The 17368-nt window shown below is 53.4% G+C and overlaps 5 protein-coding genes across 5 annotated transcripts; 4 read left to right on the top strand and 1 right to left on the bottom strand.

Annotated features, from left to right (window-relative positions):
* Positions 1-114: 114 nt before the first annotated feature.
* On the bottom strand, positions 115-2187 carry Triagg1_3719 (uncharacterized protein; the record flags this gene model as incomplete). The annotated part of the gene is made up of 1 exon (XM_062898043.1): positions 115-2187. The coding sequence occupies one exon, from the start codon at positions 2185-2187 to the stop codon at positions 115-117; it is 2073 nt and encodes a 690-aa protein (XP_062757222.1).
* A 970-nt stretch (positions 2188-3157) lies between these two features.
* Positions 3158-3424, top strand: Triagg1_3718 (uncharacterized protein; the record flags this gene model as incomplete). Its single annotated transcript, XM_062898041.1, has 1 exon — positions 3158-3424. The coding sequence occupies one exon, from the start codon at positions 3158-3160 to the stop codon at positions 3422-3424; it is 267 nt and encodes an 88-aa protein (XP_062757221.1).
* Positions 3425-4531: 1107 nt separating this feature from the next.
* Positions 4532-6653, top strand: Triagg1_3717 (uncharacterized protein; the record flags this gene model as incomplete). Its single annotated transcript, XM_062898040.1, has 5 exons — positions 4532-4700; positions 4860-4887; positions 4969-5151; positions 5235-5383; positions 5458-6653. 5 exons carry the CDS (start codon positions 4532-4534, stop codon positions 6651-6653), a joined length of 1725 nt encoding a protein of 574 aa, XP_062757220.1.
* Positions 6654-10476: 3823 nt separating this feature from the next.
* Triagg1_3716 (uncharacterized protein) lies at positions 10477-13233 on the top strand (the record flags this gene model as incomplete). Its single annotated transcript, XM_062898039.1, has 1 exon — positions 10477-13233. One exon carries the CDS (start codon positions 10477-10479, stop codon positions 13231-13233), a length of 2757 nt encoding a protein of 918 aa, XP_062757219.1.
* A 1892-nt stretch (positions 13234-15125) lies between these two features.
* Positions 15126-16374, top strand: Triagg1_3715 (uncharacterized protein; the record flags this gene model as incomplete). The annotated part of the gene is made up of 4 exons (XM_062898038.1): positions 15126-15665; positions 15748-15937; positions 16008-16121; positions 16241-16374. 4 exons carry the CDS (start codon positions 15126-15128, stop codon positions 16372-16374), a joined length of 978 nt encoding a protein of 325 aa, XP_062757218.1.
* Between the last annotated feature and the right edge of the window lie 994 nt (positions 16375-17368).

Raw genomic sequence — 17368 nt, 5'->3', positions numbered from 1 at the left:
CTCTATATAACTCTTTCCATACTTCCTAAATCAATCAATGCCCTTCCTAAATCAATCAATGCGAAAAGAAAAACGAGAAGAAAAACAAAAACAAAAAGAAAACAACAATGTCAGTCAATAATAGCTCAAGAAAAACATCGGCGTCCATATTCCGAGCCACTTCCACCAACGTCGAGATGTCCACACCCCGGATGGTTTACCCTTGTGCTTGTTCAGCGCCTCCCTGATGCCTCTGTGCGAACAAAGTTCCTTCGCTCTCGGCGTCACAGGCCCCTGACAAGTGAAGAGCAACGTGTGTACGATGCTCTCCGCGCCCGCTTGAACTGCATGTTCGAGTATTGTAAGCCCATTGCCGTATTTGAGGTCAAGCCGGTTGCATGGTTCCTTCTCGAGCACCATCCATATACTGCTATGGATATCCCGGTTCCCCCTCCCAGCTGTCCGGATTGCAAACATCAGCGGGGTTTCGCCGTCTGAATTCCTCTTGCAAAGGTCTACGCCGCCGGAATCGAGCAGAATCTCTGTCAAGTCGCTATTTTTCAGAATGCAGGCTTCTATGAGCGTCCGACGCCCAGGGCCGCTGTCCTGGTTCACGTCGACTCGGCCCGATTCCAACAGCAGCCGGAGGTTCTCTCGCCTGGAGCCCCTGATGGCCCAGTGCGTCGCCGTCAGTCCGTTGTCGTCTACCTTGTTCAGGTCCACTCTCTCATCTTCAATAAGGGCCTTTAGCACGAAATGCTTCTTCCTTCGAAGATATACGGGAGTTGCTTCTCCCGGTTGTTGATAGCCCTCCGCGGCATACATGGCCGCCGTTTTCTTGTCGTTATCCTCCTGGTCCGGGTCAATATGGGGATTCCGAAGCAGTGCCCAGAGGTTGCGGAGAATACCACGTTTCGCGGCCAGCACGCAAGCGTTGCATCCGTCATCATCTCGTGCACAAACATCGACCCTTGAGTCCCCTAATAGCATCTTAACGATTGGTACGCTATCTGGTCCGTCTGAAGAGCTGGCCGCCAATATGGGAGTCGCGCCGTTTGTGTGTTTTCCATTTGGGTCAACTCGGTCATCGTCAAGAAGAAGACGAACTATATCGTGTCTGCAGCTTTGCGCAGCCAATCCCAAGGGCGTTTCGTCCCAGTCGTTCTGCTCATTGGGGTCAACTCGGCCATCTTCAAGAAGCGTCTTTACTACTCCCGTGCTACCGAAAATCACAGCGAGTTCCAAGCACGACTCGCCGTTTGTGTCCCGTATACGAGGGTCAATTCGAGGATCCTTCAGAAAGAGCTTCGCGATGGCCTCGTAGCCATGTGTGGCCGCGGACGTCAATCCGGCGCAGAAGCCACCGCCATCCCAGCGAGGTTCAGCTCCTTTTGAAAGAAGCAGCTCCACAAGCCTCGGTTGGTTGTCGTGAGCTGCCACTTCAATGGGCCTGAGGCCACGAGGATTACGAATCTCAGGATTGGCTCCGTGCTCCTCCAAGAGAAACTTCGCAAGATCAAAATGTCCCTTGCCGGTGGCGCGGTGCAAAATGGTCAAACCATTGCTGTTTTGTAGGTCCACGCTGACGTGGGAAAGATAGAGCTCTAGGAGGCGCCGCTGGTTATGTTTGGCAGCTCCGAACATTGGCTTCAGTAGAAACTCTGCGTTGCGAGCCTCTTGTTCGCGGGCCTCTTGATTGCGAGCCTCTTGCTCGCGGGCCTCTTCGTCGTCGGATGCTTCGTCGTCGGATTCTTCGTCGTCTGATGTCGTGGTTGTCTGTTGCGGGCGATCACCTTCCTTTTCATCTTTGCTTGTCCCTGCAATTCTGATGAAATCTTGCACATGTTGCCTCTCGAACAGCAATTCGGCTAAGCGCATGTCGTTCTGCTTCTGTGCGATTCTGAGGACCCTGTGCCATATCGCCTTCGGGGCAAACACTTCCGCCTGGGGAACGTTGAGAATGGTTGAAACCAGGTCCAATCTGCCTCTCTCGGCAGCCCATTCCAGAGCAGAGCTTTCACCGTAGCGGACGTTGTGTCGATATAGGGCGTGGTTGTAAAGGCCGTAGTATTCCTTGTTCGCAAGGCAAAAGTTGAGGATATCTTGGGGCTCGTCCATGTACCTTGTGAGAACCGTGTCAAAGACATCAAAGCCGAGGCGGGCTGGTGCCGGCTCGGCGGTATCCGCATTTGAAGATTGCTTCTCCATATTGCTGCTGCGTTGGGATTTGTCTTGCAATATGATGATGGGGATCTTTTAATCAAGGAAGCTTGTGATGATAGTGATATCAAATATGTAGGTATGGGTAATTGAGAAGCCGTGATATATAACTTTCGGATTCCTTTGTTTCACTGAATAGACGAAGTGTCCTGAGTGAATGTTGTCGCTTGCGAATGGAGCACGATTGAACAGAAACATGAGACGAACGATGGGCTCGTCCATTCTATGGTCATTATCAGAACAGCCAAGGTTGTGCAGCAACAAGGTACTCATCTCAGGCCAACCATCTTCAGCGCCTCTTCACTTTGGATTTTTGTTTTCTCTTTTGCTTTCAACTCTCTGGTTCAAAGTAAATTCAACGAAACCTTTTGTTCTTTGTTTTTCCCGTTCAAGTACGAGGTTCTGGCTGTAGTAAAAGAAACTCAATCTTTGCCTTAGAATCTGCATTAAACCACTGCCTTTGGTAGGTTACTGTAAATAGCCTCAATAAACTATTTTCCTTTATCTCCAATCCACCAATGTTCTACACTCTGTCAGGTGCAAGTACCTGTCCATTGTGCCTTCTACCGTTGTTCGCTTCGTTCAGCAAGATGGGCAATACCCCACTCTGCACTGCACTGCACTTGCCAGCAAAAGCGTTCACCTTTATCAAATTGAACTTTGCCTTACCTACTAACCTTAGTTGTGTTCAATTCTCTTCTACATTCACTCTTGTATTTCGTTTTCATCCACAGACGTTCAAAGCCAGTGGAACAAACTGAACTTGATCCAACTCTCCTCTACATCTAATCTTGTATCATTTCTCGTCCGCAGAGGTTGAAAGCGAGTGGAGCAAATCTTTGCCAGAGACAATCAAACTTGCCATAGGTCAGTTCAAATCCAGTCCCGCGAACAATCCATGTCCTCCCACAGGTACTAACGCTGTACAGTATGAGATCCAATCCCGCCCAGGCCGCCGATGCTCCGAAGTGCCAAAAACAGCACAGAGAGGGGCAAAGGAACGAATGACAAAACACGCCCCCCCGAGAGCCGCTGCGGCAAGCAAGGGTCTGCCGCGAGCGTCCGGGCTTCATTGGAGAATCCAGGGCCCGACAGGCTGTTTCGCTCTGTTCTCATCCGGAGCCAAAATGGCGAAATCGAGGCGCCCGGTGGTGAGATTGAGAGAAATCCCACATTGCCTTCAACGTTGCAGAGCGATGGCCCGAAGGACGTGGGGCCCCCATGAAGGACGATGGAGACACTAGGGATTTAGGCCGTCGTTAGTCGGAGGCGTCTCTTTTTCTTTCGTCTTCTGGGCTGTGTTTTGTCATCCGTGAGGCTGGCATCTCGAGTTCACCCTGACGATCATTGGTGTTCTCAATCTCCAGCAGAGACGGAGCACCAATGCTGATCAGCGACTGAAGTTACGTATACAGAGAAAAGGAGAAGACGGTCGTCGTCATCACCATCATCTTTGTCTTCTCCTTGTCCTTCTTTGAAAAATCAAAAGTCAAAACAGCAGGGAAGCAGCATGGAGTTGAAAGAGAAAAAAACCCCCTTCTCCACGCAAAAGCAGCGACTTCCACCAACCCCGATGGCCCGAGATTTCGCAATTGCGGCTAACCCACCAAGGGACAACGGCTCCAGGCACACCCTTGGAGAGCCCGCGAGAGAAAAAAAAAATCACCGCTTCGTCCTGCGCCGTGTCTCGCAGCTAATCTGGCCTTTGGGGGCATTTGCCCGCTGTTGATTGGCCTTGTGCCTCAAGCCATGCGGGACCCGGAGCATCGCGCCTCGAGCACGTCATCGCCAAAGTCTCGAGCCAAATGCCGCCATTTCATGGATTTTGGTGGCCCTTGTGGAGCAGCTGTTGACTGTTCCGTCACCAAAGATGCGAGCATTCTACGGAGTATCTGTTTGTCTGTCCATCTCCATCCATCTGGTGGGGGTAAAGAGAGAGAAGCGGCTCCTGTCTACGCACCAAGGGCTGCTTACGGGATCATCATCTGGTCCATCAGACGGCAAGCCTTGTCTTGGAAGTGTGTGTATTATGTGGATTGCTACGTTCTAGCATCTCCGGCGTGACCCCAAGAAAGCTTGCAGTATTTATAGTCTGGTGCTGAGACATCCACCCCCCATCCAGACTCTTCTTCCCTCTCTCCCTCTCTCCCCTCTCTCTGTCATTTCCTCCTCATTCCGCCGTCCTTGTCCTCGTGTCGTCCCGCCTGCTCTTTTTCGAATCTTTCCTGTTGCTTGCTTGCGTGCCTCCCGCCGGAGCTTGTTGCGTGACCAGCCGCGTCGTTGACACCATCTCGAGCAAAAGCACTTAGACCGTCACTACCCCACCATAGCCATGGCCAACTCTCCTCATGGCGGCGTCCTCAAGGACCTTTTTGCTCGCGATCTGCCTCGCCAGGCCGAGCTGCTGGAGGCGTCGGAGACTCTCCCCGCGCTCGTGCTCTCTGAGCGTCATCTTTGCGACTTGGAGCTGATTCTCAATGGCGGATTTTCGCCTCTGGAAGGTATGTAGACTGTCGCAACGTTTGTTAAACCCTTGCAGATGATTCCACTGCCCCGCGTGGCTGTTGGCGCATGGAAAGCATATTCAGAAGAGGGGAGAAGGGATGAAGGTGTCGTTTGGTGTCGCAATTGCAATTTAGCTGACATGCTCTTGCGCGTAGGCTTCATGACTGAAAAGGATTACAACCGGTATGTATCTTGGCATCTCATAAGGAAGACGGTGGCAATTGGGATCCAGGGAACTTGTTTCAACTAACACGGCGCTGCCAGAGTGGTCAAGGAGAACCGCCTCGAAAGCGGCCTGCTCTTCAGCATGCCCATCACCCTCGACGTGAACCAGGCCCAGATCGACGAGCTGTCCATCAAGCCCGGCGCAAGACTTACTCTGCGCGACTTTCGAGATGACCGGAATCTAGCCATCCTGACGGTCGAGGATGTGTACAGGCCAGACAAGTAAGATTCTCCTCGATGCCAATTTCGGCACAGTCTGCCCGATCAAACGAGACTTTTGCTGACAAGCTTGCGCGCAACTCCAGGGTTCAAGAGGCCAAGCTGGTCTTTGGCAGCGACGACGACACGCACCCCGGTGTCAAGCATCTCTTCAGCGTCGCGCAGGACTTTTACGTCGGTGGAAAGCTCGAGGCCATCAGCCGCCTTGAGCACTACGATTTCCTCGACCTGCGCTGTAAGTCGAAGCCGCTTCATGTGCCTGTCTGGCAACGGACCAGAGACAAGACTCTAACAGCCATGATTCAACAGTCACCCCCGCAGAGCTGCGATCGCACTTCAACAAGCTCGGCTGGCAAAAGGTCGTGGCTTTCCAGACGCGAAACCCGATGCATCGCGCCCACCGTGAGCTGACGGTGCGAGCCGCTCGCTCTCAGCAGGCAAACGTGCTCATCCACCCGGTCGTTGGCCTGACGAAGCCCGGCGACATTGACCACTTCACTCGCGTCCGCGTCTACCGCGCTCTGCTGCCGCGATACCCCAACGGCATGGCCGCCCTCGCTCTGCTGCCCCTGGCCATGCGCATGGGAGGTCCTCGAGAGGCGCTGTGGCACGCCGTGATCCGCAAGAACCACGGCGCCACTCACTTCATCGTCGGCCGTGACCACGCCGGTCCCGGCAAGAACAAGAACGGCAAGGACCACTACGGCCCCTACGATGCGCAGATCCTCGTGCAGCAGCACCAGGAGGAGCTGGGCATCAAGATGGTCGAGTTCCAGGAGATGATTTACATCCCGGACCGTGACGAGTACCTTCCCGCCAACGAGATTCCCGAGGGCACTCGCACCATGAACATTTCGGGCACGGAGCTGCGCAACCGCCTGCGGACCGGAAAGGAGATTCCCGAGTGGTTCTCGTATCCCGAGGTCGTCAAGGTGCTGCGCGAGCAGAACCCGCTGCCTCGCGAAAAGGGCTTTACCGTCTTCCTGACGGGCTACCAGAACAGCGGAAAGGACCAGATTGCGCGCGCTCTGCAGGCCACGCTCAACCAGGGCGGCGGCCGGTCCGTGTCTATGCTTCTGGGCGATACGGTCAGATCCGAGCTGTCGTCGGAGCTGGGCTTCAGCCGCCAGGACCGAAGCCTCAACATTGGCCGCATTGCCTTTGTCGCCTCGGAGCTGACCAAGGCCGGCGCCGCCGTGATTGCGGCCCCCATCGCCCCGTATGAGGATGCCCGCCAGCACGCCCGCGAGCTGGTTGAGAAGTCTGGCCCCTTTTTCCTCGTCCACGTCGCCACGCCGCTGGAGCACTGCGAGAAGACGGACCGCAGGGGCGTCTACCAAAAGGCCCGCGCCGGAGAGATCAAGGGCTTCACCGGTGTCGACGACCCTTATGAGACGCCCAAGAAGGCCGACCTGACTGTCGATCTGACGCAGCAAAACGTCCGCTCGATTGTGCACCAGATTATCCTGCTTCTTGAGAGCAACGGTCTCCTAGACCGACTGTGAGCGAGCGGCCGTCTTTTCTTCTTCCTTTTCAATTGTTTTGGCTTTGTTCTCCTTTTCCCAATTAAAGTATACATGTATATACATATACTGCTGCGTGGGTTGGAAAGGATAAAGAGTTGGCGTTTGGATATTGAACATGATGTTTATCTTGATGGAAAAGAAGCCCAAGTGGCTATTTACATGGAAAGAGTTGGATACGATAGATTACAATGTCTCCCAGTTAGTACAGGGCGCAGATCACGCTCCATGATATCCATTACTTGCAGGAAACGAGACTACCTACGTTTGTCTTCACAATCGCTACTGCATCGGTGACCTACGAGGAGGCTTATGCCACAGTGACTACATGTAAGTTCATCTACTGATTCTTTATGTGTGACGGGTCACTAAAGAAACTACAGGTGCCAAGATATGTGTGATGCCTTGTTTGTGGACTCCACTCTATCAACCTATATCCTACACTTTCCCATTAATTCATCCCATACACTGGACATGATCCGAAGCCCGTGTTCACAGAAGACAAAGAAGAAGAAGAAAGTCATGTATGATGTGGTAGCACCATGTATGGCGGCACGATCAACTGCGGGCCATGATTTGTTTGTGGTTGGTTTGTATGTGCCAAAGCGTTGGCGCGGCTTTGAGTGTCCAAAGAGACGCAGAAATGATGGTGGAAAGACAGGTTTGCGTTGTCGGAAGTTTTCAGGTTTGAGCGAATGGAGTGGAATCTTCAAAGATCAAAGCCCCCTTGAACAAGTGGTTCCCGGATGAGGGAGCCCCGATCACAAAGTACTGCCGATAATCTGATCGACACCGAATCCGCGCATCATACTGAGACAACAAGCCGGGGAGGCCTTCACAGTTCTGTGGCCTCGATATGACTGAGCGGACTCCGGAGTTGATCAGATTAACGGTAGCCCTGGCGATCCGAGGGCTAACACTCGGGGGGAATACACTGTTTCTCGGTTTGCTGGCTTCAAGCACAACTAACAACCGGATTCGTTAGCCATTGGGTAACTTTGGTAGAAGAGTCAGAGAAAGGGGGAAAGCCGACTTACTTCTGCTTCCACGGTTGGAGGAGAAACTGAATTGCGGTTGCAAACGGCAATCGATCCCTAAAAGACGCCAATGATTATCCCCAAAGCATTACTCCGCACGCTTCGTCTCGGATGTATTTGCCCGACCGGGCTGTGAGTCATCAACGGAATGGCTCTAGATGGAGTCTTTTCGTTTGTTGACAAGTCACAGGTGAGTTGGACTAAGACATTGGAGAAGAAATGCAGCGGGTTAATCCTTTCGGAGTAACGCTGGCGTCTTTTAGGGACCTGGCGAGAAGAAGAAAGAGATGGAGAGCGAGTGAATAGTGAAGTGAGGATAGAGGAGAAGAAGAAGAGAAAGACGAAAAGAGCAGATGATGGACGGGCTTTTATATATACAGGCAGAGAGAGGGAGAGGGAGAGGGAGAGGGAGAGAGACTGAGAGAGAGACTCGAAAGAGGGGAAAGGAGTTAATCTTACATCATGATTGCAATGCGAATTGTTTCTCGTGCATTCGAGGTGTTGTGATGATGCAACCGGTCTGCAACCGAGAGTGTTTAATTCGACAAAAGGTGTTGCCGGTGTGCCAACGTCTGCCTTGTCATTGGAGGGGTTGCGATCCTGCCAGCCTCGTTTGCGACTGTGTGCATATCAAGAGGTGGTATTTGAGGCTGCAACGGGATAAATGCTGGTATGATTCTCCACTGTTTGCAAAACATTACATTTCCCGGGCTGTGACGATTGGTTGAAGGTGCAACAATGGTCGCATTGTTGCATTTCGAGGAGTGAGAGGAGTTCGTATCAAGCGTCCTGTACTTTTACTGGACAAATAGAGGTTAAATTCTTATTTTATTCATAGTAAGGGACTAGTGATGGAGATGCGAGTGTTCTAGCACTAAAGCTGTGGCATAGACTGTTCAGCAGTCTTTTTATATTTCTTTTTCTTCTCTTTAATACGAATAATCAAGAGCCAATCTATCTGTAGCCAGCCTGATGGGCAACATATCGACTAGGTATCTTTGATGACCGAGGCACAGGATGAGTAAAGGACCGTGAACGGGGACCACACCAGAAGAGGCATAGCGTGGCAGTGGGAGGCATGTACAATGGTACTTGCTCAGGTACTGGAGAGGCAAGTGGCTTTTGTTGTTTGGTTCCTCCCGTTGCAGGCCAAAATAGAATCCAGAACCGAGAGCCCCACTTCCCACGAACGAACACAACATGTACTGAGACTTCTCTCTAACTCACTCACCACACCAACACCAACACCAACATACGAGCTGTAGGTACTTGACTCGGTACGAAAAAGACAACATTGGAAGTCTGGAGCGATGCCACGTCAGGAAGAAAGAGGGGGCGCAAGCAGCAGCAGCAGCAGCAGCGGCAGCAGCAGCAGAAGCAAAGTCGAGGGCAGTGCAAGTTGCAGTGCAAGTTGCAGTGCAAGTGCAGGACGCAGTGCAACCTGACCAATCGTGTGCTTTGCCCGCACCTCCCAATTGCACAGCGGCGTCAGGCCACGGTTGGGCGTCATTTTCATTTCCACTTCCATCTTCGTCCTTCGTCTTCAATCGTTCTGCATTTTCACCTCAGGCAACTCTGCATCAATTCTTCAAGGGTCCACGGTTAGGTAATCCTCCATCTCGTCTTTCTTCCTCCCCGCCCCGCCCTTTCATTTTCCTTTGTTCCATAGAGATTCTCTCTTCTTCAATTTAAGCGCCCTGCCTACATATCTAGCCTGTGACATGACGCACTTTTACTGATGTGCACACTTTGACTCGGCCGTCGCACAAAGTCACACTTGCTCTGGACCACCAACAGCAACAACAACAACAAAGCCCGTGCAGTGCCATCTACTACTATGTTCCCTTTGATGCAGATGCACGACAATCCACTCGTAGATGCCACATACTAACCTACTCCGTACTACTACCTACTAGGTACTAGATGACACAAAAACTGCATTCACTGCATTCAAACCATCCACTGCCCATCCCAAAAATCGTGCTCCATAAATGCACCTTCAGGCCACAATCCCGCTAAAAAGAATTGATTGATCTGCCCACATCCAAAAGCTCCAACGACCCACTGCCTTAGTACCCGTCAACTCCCTCGCCAAGTACCAGTACCTGAACCCGCTGTACGGAGCACCGCAACCCAAAACCCCAAGTCGCCATCAGGCACGCAGCTCCAGCACGCGCGTCCCACTGCAGATGCCCATTGCCGCTCGCTGTGCCACCCGACACATCACCTACCAGCGCCGCCTCTCCCCCTGCCCTCCAACCAACCCTCTCGTACCGGTACCAGTACCAGTACCATTTACGAGTACACCAACGCACCCATCCATCCCCAACTTCCGGCCCGTCAATTCTTTAGTAGGGGTCATCGCTGCCTGAGTGAGCTTCCGGCATCGATTTCGATTCCATTTCGATTTGATCCCCAACCTTCACCGTCCCCCCTCGCTCTTTTCGTTTCTGACTGCATTCAAACCTGCATCGCCGTCAAATCTCAGCGTTTCCGCCGGCCTGCAGCTCGCCACTCTCGTTTGCCCATTGCCCTGTGGCCTATCCCATCCTATCCTATCCCCAGTCTCTCTCGCCCTCCACCTCAAAGGGATCCCCCCCCCCCCCCCCCCAAAAGCACCAGGGAAAAAAAAACAAACCCCTGCTCGAAATCTCCATCCCTCTGCCTTGCCTCGCAGAACTCCGCAGAACCGCAAAACCGCAAAACCGCAAACCGCAAACCGCATCGCCAAAGGAGCCCGTCCCGCCAGCCCCCGATGGTGAGTCGAGATGCCGTCAAAGGAACGTGACGACGACGTCAATGTCGACGACCGCATGCGCGACAAGGCCCGCCGCTCAAAGTCGGAGCGCAAACCTGATCGAGACCGCCCCCACCGCTCTTCGAAATCCGCTCGCAGCTCCAGCGACACGCATTCCCTCACGTCCTCCGTCAGGCGGCACCGGAAGAGGGACGACAGGGACAGGGACCGAGACAGAGATCGAGATCGAGATCGAGACAGAGACAGAGACAGAGACAGAGATCGCGAGAGGGACCGCCTTCCTCAGCGCCCGGCCTCCATGTCCGACCTGGGCGTCGACGGCATGTCCAAGCTGTCTCTGGACAAGGATCGCATCTCGCTGCCCTATCCCTCCTTTGACAAGGCTCACAGCAAAGAGTCCATCGTCAGCCGCGACGACGTTGCGTCCACGTCCTCCCAACCCAAGGCATCCAATCCCCTGACGCCTGAACCCACCGACGTTGGCGGTGGCAGCGGTGCCGCTGGTGGAGGAGGAGGAGGAGGAGGAGGAGGAAGCGGTGGTGGTGGTGGTGGAGACGATCGTCGACTGAGGCCCGAAGACGCTCTTCATCGATCCTCGTCCAAGAAAGCCTCTCGTCCGCCTACGCCCCCCGAAACAGACGTCTCCGCCGCAAAGAAGCGTGCCGAAGACTTGGACCGCGGCAACAAGTCGAGCACCTCGAGGTCAGGCTCGCGCGCCGAAGACTTGGACCGTGGCCACAGGTCAGGCTCGCGCGCTGACGACTGGGATCGCGGCAACAAGTCGGCCGTCTCAAGGTCAGGCTCGCGCGCTACAGAAGAGAGATCCTCCAAAGTGAGCCGCCGCTCATCGACAAGCGCGGCAACACTGATACGCTCACCCAGCAACAAGATTCACGACAAGCTCCGGTCCTCTGTGCTCTCACGCTCCTCGAGCTCCGTCTCACGCCACACATCCAAGCGGTCTTCCTCGACTCGCAGCGTCAAGAAGAGCAAGCCCGAGCCGCTCCATGTCGACTCCTCCCCGTCCAGCGCCCAGGACTCGTCTCCCAAGACGCCCACCCAAGCTCAACAGTTCCCTCACCACCTCTACGGCGACTCGAAGCGATCTCGCACTCCCGCCTCGGGCGTTGACGGCGACGACTATGCGTCCACCATCAACTCGGGTACCGCCACGCCCGCCATGAAGGCGCCCACTCATCCTCCGCCTCCTCCTCCTATGCCTCCGCCGCCTCCTCCTCCCGCCGTCGACGTCCTCGAGGTACCCAGGGTGGACTACCTACTACAAAATGGTGGCCTCTCTCAGCCAGTCACCAGACATTTCCTATCAGTGATGCCCCTCGTCAACGGCACACTGAGGCCCGCAAACTCCCTCCTCAGCGGCGCCGAGACCCTCTTCACCCCGTTTGTCAGCCTCCTGGACCAGTATCAAACGGTCCTTTCCAAGCAGGGATCCGTTGCCGTAGCCACCGGCCATCGGTCAGTCGCTCGCCGCTTGCTCGACCGGCTCGAAAACGTCTTCTCCCGAGATCTGCCGCCTCACGGCTGCTCCTGCATCATATGCGAGAAATCCAACGAGCCTCACCGCGGCCTCAACTGGGGAGACGTTCTGGAATGGGTCAGCGGACGCATTGAGCTCCCTTCGTGGCCGCCCTTTGACCTGGCGGACATTGGCACCAAGGCGGCCGAGATATCGGGCGAAACCCCGCCAAGGCCAGACTCGCCCATCCAGCTGGATCCCGACATCGCCGAGGAGTTCAGGGAGCACTACTTGCGGCAGTCGAAAAAGGTCAGGTCCGCAGTCGACAGGTGGCTCACCAGCACGGGGGAAACGCCTGTGCCGCCGCCCCAGGACGTCGACGACGAGACGCTGAGCTTCGCCATCCTGACCAACCTCGACGCCGAAGACCGGCCCTACTTCAACGCCCTCCTCGCCGGATCGAAAGAGCTGAGACCGGCAACCCGCGCCCCTACTCCTCTCAACCGGCCGCGCAACGACTTCATCGTCAAGACCGGTCTCGCGCTGCAGCGGCTGTACCGCCTTCAGCAAGTTCCTCGGGATGCAGAGAGCGCCACATACCTCATCAAGAATCACCATACCCACGACCTCCTCATTACCCTGTCCAACATTAACAGTCAAGAATGGGAGATTTTGACATCGGGCCGCTTTGACGGATTCCTCTGGTCTGGTGCCGATGATGACTTCAACGGGGTAGAATCGAGGGGCCCCACGCCCTTCCGAGGCCCTTCGGCCATGGGATCCCGAACCAACACCCCCTTCTCCCCCTATTCCCGCAACACTACGCCGGCATCATTTATCAGCCTTTCGTCCACTGGCGGGGGGAGCCGACCTCCGGTTTCCAACGACGAGGAGATGGAGATGGCCGCCATTGCCGAGATTGAGCGTGAGATTTACCAGGGCATGGAGGCATTGGAGGATGCGTTCGAGAAGCTCCACCACCAGGCAGAGACGGTCCGAACCGCCCTGCGGCAGCGTGGAGCCGGACTCATGCAGAATCTCCAGAGCCGACGACGCATCGACGTGCTCTCCATCCCAGGCTCGGGTAACTCCCAAAACTCGGGCTACGAGCGACCTTCGTGGGCCGGAAGCGATGCCGAAAATGCCAGCGACGACGATTGGCAGATGGAAGAGTACGATCTTTATCCCGATGACTCGGCCAGCAACATTAGCAGCAGCCGGCACAGGCGACCAAAGAGGCGTGTTGAGCGTCGCACCCCGGCTCCCATTGAAGAGGAAGAGGAGCAATGATGAGAAGATGCAATACACCGCATGGATGTCAAAGTACGAAGAGAGAGTTTGTGTTTGAGAGACAAAAGAGTGCTCAGAATATACATGAATTGATGACGAATAACGAAAGCATTTCGAGTTTGGACTTTTATTTTTCCCCCACCCTTCTTCGACAAGCGAGCGAGCAAGCAAGCAAGCAAGCCATGGCACATGTTCAGCTAAGCATGATGACATATTTGCATGAATCAAGGATGCATGAATCAAGAATGGGGCAAAGGTTGTGGCGTGTGGATGAGAGAGAAGGCTTCATGTCAAAGACGATGAAGACAGAAAGCTTCGTGCTAAAGATGACGGAGAGAAAGCTTTGCCAGATATGACGAAGAAAGAGAGCTGTGCCAGGAGGATTGGAGAGCATTTCACTGAGACGGGGAAAAAAGAAAAAAGGGAAAAAATGGCCAGTGTTTGCCGGCGAGGCAGGCAAAAGGTCGAGGCCGAGGCATATTTGGAGTTGATATGAACAATGTACCTTGTCGGATACCATTTGTTGTACGGATTCTTTGTTTTTCTATTCTTGTCTTGTCTTTTTTCTTTCTTCTCCTGTTTAACTGGTTCTGGATGCGGTTGTTGGCGAGCAGTGATTTGAATGTTGCATTAGGCTTCCCCCTTTTCCCTTTTCTTTTCCCTGCTCTTGCGTTTTTTTTTTTCTGTCCTGTCCTTTTCCGGGAGAAGAGAGTGGGGGGGTTTATTCTGCGTGCAATGTTATTATGCATAATGATTGTCCTGGTGATTTACCTTTATCACTGTCATTTGTCACCTCCAACTTCAAGGTTGATTTGCTCTTTCAGGGGGAGTGAAAGCTGCGCGTGTGTGTATCTATCAAGTTTTGCAGACTCAAGGTGGGATTGGGAACACGACTTGATACGAATGAGATATTCAATGCAGGAACATGACTTAATACGAATGAGATGTTATTTGCATTGTTGCAATCAACAACAGCTGGCTGGTTTCCCCCCACCGAGTTGCCGCGTGGCTGATTTGTCACAACTCAACACAAGACATACCTTAACGTTGACGACCTTTTACGAAGCTGGCTCTGGGCAACCTGGCCGTTGGGAGGGGCTTCGTTGGGGGATGCCAGCATCTGATGGAGACGCGTACGAGAAAGCGCAAATAGCTTATAGCCGCTGTTTAATTCCGTCATTGTAACAAAACAAGACAATGTTACATATTCCTAATCCGGCATCATGAAGCTTGAACAAAGCCATGTTGAGGAATCACGATAAGCACCAACAGGCGCCACACACATGCGGTCACGAAAAGCCCAACGGCCTTTTTTTTTCCCCGAGACACGACACGACCGTCAGCGGAAAGGGCTGCGCTAAGATGCCGACACAAACTGCGGCCTTGGTTTCTGTGGGTTCCGAGGCGCTGCGGAATGCCGGCGCAAGGGCCGCCGCAAGTCCATAGGTGAGGCCCTGGGCGATTGCCGTTTTGGGCAAGTGTAGACAGCCAACCAGCGACAACCGGATGGCGAACCGTTTAATCATCAGCCGGCCGCTTTTTTTGTTTTTCTCGCCCCAAATCGGACATGTAAGAAAACAAAGGGAGGGAAAATCGGTGAAAGGGGGGACCAAATCAAAGATGCCGAAGTGGGCAGAGATTTGGGGGTTGAGTTGAGTTGCGGAGATCCGCTCTGGGTGAGGAGTGACGAGTCCAGCGCGTGTATAAAAGAAGGAGCAATGTCCTCGAGTTTGTTGATTCTTGAGGGAGTGACACTCAGAGCCATAGCCTTGTTTTCTAGTTTCTTCCAGCATCATCATCATCATCATAGCCTCGTCTTTCAACTCCTTCTATCGATTCCTTGTCCTTGTTCTTGCTCTTGTCAAGACTCAACGAGAACTCACATCAACATCATGCCTTTTCCTTATAAAAAGGAAATCACCGGTGACGAGCTGGTCGCCGAGTATGCCCCCATCATCAAGAACAAGACCATCCTCACCACGGGCGTCTCTCCAAACAGTCTCGGCGCGCGCTACGTCGAGACTCTCGCCGCCGCACAGCCCAAGCTGCTCATCCTCGCCGGCCGCGACCTGGCCAAGGTGAACCAGACCGCCGAAGCCATCAGCAAGGCACACCCGGACGTGCAGACCAAAGTGCTGCAGCTGGACCTCGGCTCGTTTGCTTCCGCGCGAAAGGCCGCCGCCGAGGTCAACTCTTGGGACGACGTGCCGGCGATCGACGTGCTGATGAATAACGCGGGCATCATGGCTACGCCGTACAAGATTTGCGAGGATGGATATGAGAGCCAGTTGACGTGTAACCATCTGAGCCACTTTCTCTTTACAAACTTGATCCTGGACAAGGTTCTTGCGAGTGAACTCAAGCGGATTGTCAACGTGAGCAGCGGCGCACATTGGTTTAGCGGTATTCGCTATGCGGATTTGAACTATGATGTGAGTAGCAACAACCCGTCCTCTTTTTTTTTTTCGTTTCTATGGATGGGCTGACGCAAGATTGTTGCTTTGAACAATGCAGGGCGGAAAGACTTATGAGAAGTGGAACGCATATGGCCAGTCCAAGTCGGCCAACGTGCTCTTTTCCATTGGCCTGGCCAAGCGATTCGGTGACCGTGGCGTCTTGTCGTATAGCTTGAACCCGGGTGCCATCATTACCAACCTCGGGGCTCATTTGGACTTTGCACCGGGAGGCGATTTGGAAGCCTTGGGTAGGTTCCTGGCTGACTGCCCGATATTGACTACTGGATTCGCTAATTCTTGTCTTTTCTTGGTCTATAGAGCGAGTTTCTAAACTGACTGGATCGCCGTTTGGTTGGGAGGAAAAGGAGATGCTTACACCGGAACGGGGGATTGCTACTCATATCTTTGCTTCTTTTGATCCTGTTCTCAAAGGTGTGTTTTCCAAGCTGGTTCCCCCCTTTTCTTTTTTTTCCTTTGAAATCATTTTCTACATTGCTTGTCCTCTTGATCTTGTTTTATAAGAAAAAGCTAATGGTGACTGTCTTTGATAGAGCACAACGGCGCATATCTGCTGGAAAAGGCTCGCGTGGCCGATTACTACGTCGACTCAGTTCACCCCCATGCCATTAGCGATATCGAGGCCAACAAGCTGTGGGACTTGAGTGTCAAGGCAGTTGGGCTGTAAAGAAGTGAATGGACGCAAGAGCATTTGATGACTGAGAAAACGTGGGGAAAAATAAAAGTTTGCTCGTATAAGAGAGAGAGAGAGAGAGAGAGAGAGAGAGAGAGAGAGAAAGCAAAGCAATATACCGACATATGCTAAACGACTCTGTCTGGAGACTGTTTGGCATCGCGGTCAAAGGCAGCGTTGTGATTGGGGATACCAGACTGGAGCCGATGACTAATTTTTGGTTTGGAAACGTACTCGCACATACTCCGTACACAAGAAGAAGCCCGGAGGCAGCTTTCCAAGAGCCATGTTGCAGGCTGTCAGTTGTCAGTTGTCAGCTCGCTCAAACTCTCCCAAGACGATGCAGCAGCAGTAGCCCCGGCTCTCGTAGCGAAGATGCAGCTGTCCAATGACACACACGTCAGAAGGTGATGAGCCCAAACCGAGACTTGAAACGGCAAACGCTGCGGAAACCCTGATTCTCCTTTTGGGAGGGGGAGCCACGAGGGTGATTCCCCGGAAGATGTGGGATATCGACAGGGTTGCCACGGGTATCGAGGCCGGTTCGTGGGCTCTCTCTCTCAAACAGATGGGCATCTAGCCACGTGGGTGTTTGCTGGCGGATGCTACAATACTTTGTGATTTGTGCCGTGCTGTTTGTTGCTGTTGTGCCTGTAAAGTTGCACACCCTCCTGTTTTGGCCGAGCAGCAAGATCCATCTCGGGATGCTATCTGCAATGTGTTTTCTTAGATTAAAGTATCCTTGTATCTGTTTAATGTTTAGGTATAGTAGGTACTACGTTATTAGCTAGTTGCACTCATTTCCATCTCATCAATTTAGTTTGCTGTTCGGATATACCTACATACCTTTATGCATCAAGATATCTCGTCTACCCTAGATCGCACCCTTACATAATAAGCCCCAACTAAACCGTTACGAGAATTCGGTGTTTTTGGGGGGGGGGGGGGGGGGGGGGGGGGGGGGGGGGGGGGGGGGGGGGGGGGGGGG

This window comes from Trichoderma aggressivum (assembly GCF_033847375.1).
Source record: "Trichoderma aggressivum f. europaeum strain CBS 100526 chromosome Unknown scaffold_011, whole genome shotgun sequence".
In the NCBI taxonomy this organism is placed as follows: Eukaryota; Fungi; Ascomycota; class Sordariomycetes; order Hypocreales; family Hypocreaceae; genus Trichoderma; species Trichoderma aggressivum.
The sequence above is the reverse complement of the archived record's forward strand: the minus strand, read 5'-3'. Positions and strand labels throughout refer to the sequence as shown.